This window comes from Sardina pilchardus, chromosome 12 (assembly GCF_963854185.1).
Source record: "Sardina pilchardus chromosome 12, fSarPil1.1, whole genome shotgun sequence".
Taxonomy (NCBI): domain Eukaryota; kingdom Metazoa; phylum Chordata; class Actinopteri; order Clupeiformes; family Clupeidae; genus Sardina; species Sardina pilchardus.
The window spans coordinates 29,020,636-29,028,135 of record NC_085005.1 but is presented as its reverse complement, the minus strand read 5'-3'; the positions used below and the strand labels follow the sequence as shown (position 1 = coordinate 29,028,135).

Below are 7,500 nucleotides of genomic sequence, written 5' to 3'. Positions count from 1 at the left end.
GGCTGACAGTGTTGCCTGTAGAAACGGATTAAATACAGATTTTCTCCATGGCAGTCGTAATTAACCAGTGCGGTCTGCCCGAGCGGCTGCTCCAGAGGAAAGGGAAGAGCTGGAGATTGCACCCAGGCTCGTGTGGGAGTAGGCCTGTGTTTAAGAGGTGCTGGAGGAGAAAGAGACGCTGCGATTCATGGTGTTCAAGTGACAGACACAATGTGCAGTTGTTCGTCTAACCGATACAAAAATATTTATGCACTCGAGTGACAAAAAGAAAAGAATTAAAAGCAGAGGCGACAAGCTTCACATCAGAAATCCACCACACCACTGAAGAGAGTTTTCCTTTCTTTTCTTTTCTTTTCGTTTTTTTTTTTTTTTTGGAAGGGGGGTGGGGGGGCATAGTTGGATGGCGTGTATTTTTTCATAAATTTAAAGGAAGACTATTAACAAGAAGGCAGGAGAGGAGAAGAGGAGGAGGAGGAGGAGGAGGAGAGGAGAAGAGGAGGAGGAGGGAGTGAAAAGAAAGGGTCTGCACACATCTGGACAACACCGTCAGCACATGCCGAAAATCTAGCGGCAGCATTCACAGTCCAAATTAGTGGCGAGTTTTATTCCCTGCTGTGGTAGGGAAAATATCAAATCTGCTGCCATATGACTACCATAAAGTGGTATGTGGAGCGTTTGATGCCTTCATGTGGGCCACTTTAACTCCTTCCAGGGATCCAAGTGTAGCACATGTGCCATAGCCCTGCTCTCTTTTAACGCGTCCAACATGGACCTGGGTGACCCGCTTGCCAGCAGACTACACCAATCAGACAGGCGATTGGGGTGGTCTAATTTTGGGGAGGGAGGTGGAGGGGGGGGAAGGGCGGGCGGGAGGTGTGTGTGTGGGGGGGGTGGATCTCACAGCTCACAGACATGATGGCATCAAGCGCCAGTTTCCACAGACTCGCACACACACACACACACACACACACGTGGTGGCAGCGTGGTGCGGTGTGGCGTGGCGCAACATTGGCACAGTGCGGCCGCCATTTCTCGGGTGTCTGAGAGGGGAGACTCATTCTCTCATCCTCTCTGTGCCCTCCTTGTGGTTTTGTCATTCTCTCTCTCTCTCCCTCTCTCTCTCTCTCTCTCTCTCTCCCTCTCTCTCTCTCTCTCTCTCTTTTTCTTTACTTCAGTCTCAGCGCTATGAGCCCAGGCAGTGGGGTTTTTTTGGCTGGAAAAGTTTAGCACCTCCGCCAGGGAGCAGGACCACTGGGTGTCTGAGACGCATGCATGCTTGAGAGACAGGTACTGTAAGGGGGATGGTTTATGGCCAATAAAGCCTGCAGAGCTTAACGTGACTTTACAGGTTTGGGAAGTACACAATTTATCATCCAAATTGTGTCTTGTCTAAGGGCTGTCTTGAAAGGCAAAAAAGATACATTTTACGTCTGCTGAAAAAAAAAATGCTTTTCATTTTCAGGGTAAACTCACACATCTGCATACAGACACTACAAACACACATACACACACACACACACACACACACACACACACACATATAAACTAGCTAACTAACAAGCACACACACACACACATACACACACACACTCAAAACAATAACACCGCATAAAATACTTACTCACCTGCAGACCCTAACAGAATAAACAGCTATGCCACTAAACATTCCTGCCACACAAAAGCACGTCAGACACACACTCACTAACATGAACATCAACCTACCACTAGACATACACACACACACACACACACACACACACACACACAGAAAGCCATCTTTAGCCCTAATCACAACCCCGAAGGCTGGACATCAAATGCTGTGAGTTGAAACCAGATGATCAGAAGTAATTAACGCAGTTTCATATGCAAATTTAATTAATGCAAAACTACAAAGTCATTATGCAAATGGAGTTTTCCTTGAGCCCCTGTGCAAATATTCATAGCTTGAAACGGGGATCAGTCTAACCATCTCTCTCTCTCTCTCTCTCTCTCTCTCTCTCTCTCTCTCTCACCCACTCTCACACAGTCACACATACTTTCACTGTCTGTCAACAGACATATTTTTCTTGCTGCCGTCTCCAAAGTTACTCCAAAGTTGCAGATTTTTTTTTCTGTGTGTGTCTCAACTGAGCTCACGAGTGCCATTGAGAGGATGGGGGGGGGGGGGGGGGGGGGATGCCCTGCTACCGATAAGGGGATGGCTGGCAGTGAAGCGCATCAATGAGACTGTTAGACCAGGACGCTATGAATATGCATGACGCTGATTGCTTTTCATGATTAAAGACTACTCTAATATTCAAATGAGAGCATACTGGGTGATTACAGAACGTTCTACGGTAGAGGTGAAGAAAAAAAAAATATCAAGTACTGCCACATGGAAAAAAAAATGGAGAAAACGGCACACAGGTAAAAATCCAACACGCAACTTTCACCCAGTTAATTAATGACATAAATGAACAAAATGAATTCCAAAAACGCCACATGCTTAGGTGTTATAATTCTTCGCTATATCATAATAATTATATTTTTCCATACCTCTCTCTGGGTCCCCTTAATACAAGAGACTATGTGTGTGTGTGTGCATGTGTGTGTGTGTGCGTGCGTGTGTGTGCTTGCGTGCATGTGTGCGTGCCTGCCTGCGTGCCTGCGTGCGTTTGTGAGTGTGTGTGAGGCAGAGAGAAAGAAAAATAATGTGGCTGCATATGTTGCTGTGTGTGTGTGTTTTATGCATATGCACGCCTGTGTGTGTGTGTGTGTGTGTGTGTGTGTGAGTTTGCGTGCATGTGTGTGTACACACTGGTGTTTGTAGACTTAGGGAGGAGCCGAGGTGCAAAACTACACAGGCCCTGAGATCAAAGGTGTGTGTGTGTGTGTGTGTGTGTGTGTGCGCAGGGAGAGGAGAGAGGAGAAGCTGTTTTGAGGTGAATATTACTGTCAACGGCAAGACAGCGTGTCCCATGAAATATTCAACGGCACGCAGCAATCTTCCTGAGCAGCGGGTTCAAGAAACCCACCCAACCGCCCCCCCCCCCCCCCCCTCCTGTTGTGTGTCGCTCGCAACCATGCCCACACTGCTCTCTGTGGAGGGCTTGCAGTGGGAAGGGCATAGGACTCTCTCTCTGTGTGTGTGTGTGTGTGTGTGTGTGTGGGCCAGGAGGATGCAATAAGACCTCCTGTGGGGTTAGACAAGCAAAGGATGCAAATCTGACTTTTTTTACGCAGGCCCCATGGGAGCGGTGTTTGTGTGCGTCTGAGAGAGAGGAAGGGAGAGAGAGGATAAACATGTCTCTCTGTTGGCTAACATTTTTGCCCTCATCCACACGACGGCAAAAATGTCTTTGACCCTTAAAAAAGACCAAAAGCAAAACAGACAGATAAACAGTGTCGGAAGAATGATGGTGGCAGTGAAAGAGCCATTTCTGTTTCAGCTCATGGCACTATAGGGATAAAACCAGTGCAGCTCATGTGATATATGTGTGTAATATATGGTTCATAATAATTTAACCATATTCAGAAAGTTAAAGTATCAGGTTCATTGCTTTTCTTTCCAGTAATAAAGGGGGTTAATTCATTTGGAACTCAATCTGACCACAATCCTTTTTTGAGAGACAAATGTTCTCTTTTGCTCTCTCTGCGCACATCTCTGACCCCACAGCATGTGGTCTTCCTGGTACAGTAGCCCCAGCGCCACAATGTATTTAATTAGCCCTATTAAATATAATCTCATTGGGATGAAACTTAAGATGGCTAAGTGGCAATCTAATGTGTTGGGGTGAGGTCTCAACTTGTTTAATTCAACCCCCCCCCACACACACACGCACACACACACCTCCCCAAGAGGGATGGTGAAGTGGCCTCGGCGCGTGCTGATAACCTTGTCTTTTTCCCACTAGGCAAATGAAGCGATGGCAAACTGTGAAAGATGAAAAGAGAAAAAGAAGAGAGAGAGAGAGAGAGAGAAAAAGATGACAGACGAAGAAGAAGACGCAGAAGTACAAAAGATGAGATGTTCGCACTCTGACACGAGCGAGCGTCTAAATTGAAATTTAATTCCTCGACCCAGCCCCGAATTAAGTCCGTGCACCAGTTTTAATTTAGCCGGCGGCGGCGAATAGCTTGGGGAGGAATTTGCGCTATTTGTACACCAAGGACTAATTTTAATAGATTTCACATTTATGGTAATGGCTGCTGCGCCTGTTATTTATTTGTCAGTTGGGCAAACTGTAATTCACGTTGCGCCACGTGCTAGCAGCATCGTGCTATTCTATGCCACAGGACGGGTTCTGAGCACCTGTGTGTGTGTGTGTGTGTGTGTGTGTGTGTGTGTGTGGAGGCCAGGGCAACCCTGTTGGTGCAGATGACTCAGAGCACACACACACACACACACACACACACACACACACACACACACACACACACACACACACACACACACACACACACACAGACACATACACTCCGGCCTCTTCATACTAAACTGGTTCTTTGACCCCAAGCAAACGATGAACATTTCTTATTAACTCCCACTGTCCTGGCAGACACTATGAATGTCAATAAGCCTTCTTGAGCTGTCATTCTCCTCCTTAGCTGTGTGTGTGCGTGCGTGCGCGTTTTGCAACATATCTTTTCAAGTAAGTAAACACACTTCCTTGTTGTGAGCACACGGCGTAAGGTCTGAGTTGGAAACTGGTTTTGAGCCCTTCAAGCGGTGAGGTGATGAGAGGGAGAGAGGTAGAGAGGGAGGGAGGGAGGGAGGGAGGGAGGGAGGGAGGGTGAGAGGGTGGCAAACGTGGCGCTCTCAGTTGTGCGCTCAAAGACGCCCGAGCACTTGAATGAAATCATCTCAGGCCCATTAATCCCCCTTGAAGGGGCGCGTCAGAAGCACACTGGGCTCTCTGGCAGCAAGCTGCCTGTCAGGGACACACGAGAGCGAGAGTTTGTATCTTTTTTGTGTGTGCGAGTATGTGTGTGTGTGTGTGTGTGTGTGTGTGTGTGTGTGTGTGTGTATGTTAGTATGTGTGTGTGTGAGGATGTGTGTCTGTGTGTGTGTGTGTGTGTGTGTGTGTGTGTGTGTGTGTGTGTGTGTGTGTGTGTGTGTGTGAGTGTGTGTGTGAGTATGTGTGTGTGTGTGTGTGTGTGTGTGTGTGAGTGTGTCTTGTTTAGTCTATGTTGTGAGTTGTGTGTGCAGATGAAAGGAGAGTGTGGCTCTGCTCTCATGATGGCATCAGGCTTCAACTGTATTAATATTCAAGTGACCAGACCAGATACAAGAGATCTAAGAATTCATCTAAATGGCTTCCTGTTATAATGTCCCACCAAAGAACCCTCTTCACCTCAGTCCTGTTCTGCTAATCACTTTGCCCATCTCTGCCCCCCCAGCCCCCCCCCCCCCCCCCCACACACACACACATGCACACCCCACATACACACTGTCCATCCACACACACACACACACACACACACACACACACACACACACACACACACCACATACGCACTGTCCATCCACACATCCACACACCTGTTGGGATGCTCTCCTGTTTGGGGCAGATCCCCTTGGCGGGCGTCAGCCTCCTCTCCTCGTGCTCCTCGGGGGTCACCTGGACGCCCACCTCCACCGGCCGCCGGTGAGCTCCCTCGTGGCGGCCGCGCAGTGGCGAGGGGCTGCCCCGCTCGCCCGGCTTGTCGTAGCAGTCCGGCACGCCGCCGCCGCCACCGCGGCACATCCGCCGCTTGTGCTCGATGAACAGCAGGATGTGGCCGAGCGGGAAGTTGGTCTGGCACTGGCCGCAGGTCAGGAGGTCGTGCTCGCCGACGCTGCCCGCCGGACTGGGCACAGAGACCGTCGGGGAGCGCTGACCCGCCTCCGCCTCATGATTGGCTTCTGCTGCTGAGAGGAGAGGAGAGGACAGGCAGAGAACAACTGTCAATCATACACATCCAGAACTCAACTGCATAGTCATTTCACACGATACACTTCCTGTAATACATTTCTGGTGCTGTTAATAGGCCTACTGAGGTCAGATACAAGCTACTGAAATGCCTCATTATGGCCTGGGAAAACAACACTCTGTATCACTCTGCCACTTCCGCTTATGAAATCTGATGTTAAGGAGCACAATGTCCAAAAATAATTTTAGTACAATATTTTCATAAAATGCCATTTATTATAGATTCTGAAATAAACGGATATGTCCCTCTGTTGCAATGTCCCTAGACATAATAATAGTTTGGATTGAGTGTTGCCACACTCCTTCTCACACCTGTTTCGCTCTCTCTGGCACAGACCACAAGTAGACACCTGAGTGCAACGTTGCCTGCAGGTTTTGGGTCATGAAGGGAGCAGGGGGTGCAGGGCTATCTGGCTGTGGTATCTGCGTTTCCGGTCTAGTTCTCTGCACCGTGCACGGGTCGGGCGGGCGGGCGGGCGGGCGGGCGGGCGTGCCAGCGCGTACTGTAGCATCGCGTCGCTACATCGCTCGGCTTGCAGCGTGTTGGAGTCGAGCTCTCGACACCTCCTGCTGAGCACCAGCCAAGACCGCAGAGGCTCGCCTCCCGTCAAACGGTCTCCTGACAACTGCAGACGTTCGGCCCGGCCCCGATGTCTTGCAAACAAAAAAAAAAAACGGCAAAAAAACCAAAAAAAAAACTGTGCACAGGTGCACGATGGGTCGATCCAGAAAACAAAACACATTTCACGCATGATATTTGTAACCATTTCCTGGAGCGCTCGCGAAGAAAAAAAAAAAAGAAAAAAACACTCTCGTCCACCGCAACTGTCATAGAGCTCCCTCCCATCAGGCTGTGATGCTGCTGCACCACGCTCTTTTGCCTGTTTTGGTCGGCGGCCCTGCTTTCGTTCTTACAGAGCAACAACAAGTCGCCTCTGACCCGGTCAACCCCACCATCACTCCGAGCGAACACGACCGAGGCCCTGAGAACACCAGAACATCTTTTCCTCATGTGTCCCCTGCACATAAAATGTGCTTCTGTCAACTGCCATCGTGCCAGACTGTAGATTTTGTTGCTGATTTCCACACGGGCCGCCTGCAGAAATGCACTGACTGGCTCGTTTGCTTATTTTTTTTTCTTTCTTTCTTCCAGATCCTAAATCAAAATATTTTATATGACTCTCCATCATGGGTTGAAGAGACAGCCTTTGACAGACACAGAGAGACAGAGCGGAGCGATTGCCACACACACACGCTCCGAATTCATACAATATGCCAATAAAACTGCCTGGCTGGAATTCAACAGAGCCTTACTGATAGCTACACATACACATACACACACACACACACACACACAAACACACAGAGACAACCTCTGATGAGGAGGCATTATTTGAAATCATCCCAGATTCCTGGGACATGCAGCAACGCCTGCGCATCAACACACAAGTCCAAGGCCGTCGACAGACACCTGGCCATCCAAAGTTCACTTTCACTTGCTGGTGACAGAGGAATAAGCGTGTTTGTTCACACGAGGCTTGAGTAACGT

The 7,500-nt window shown here is 48.9% G+C and overlaps 1 protein-coding gene across 2 annotated transcripts in view; it reads right to left on the bottom strand.

Annotated features, from left to right (window-relative positions):
- bcl11bb (BCL11 transcription factor B b) overlaps positions 1-7,500 on the bottom strand; it is a 31,367-nt gene that overhangs the window by 17,401 nt on the left and 6,466 nt on the right. The window contains exon 2 of one of the 2 annotated variants that reach the window (XM_062550968.1): positions 5,522-5,890. In XM_062550968.1, coding sequence (XP_062406952.1) covers positions 5,522-5,890 — 369 coding nt within the window. The remainder of the gene's footprint in view (positions 1-5,521; positions 5,891-7,500) is intronic. The other variant, XM_062550969.1, reaches the window with a different exon arrangement.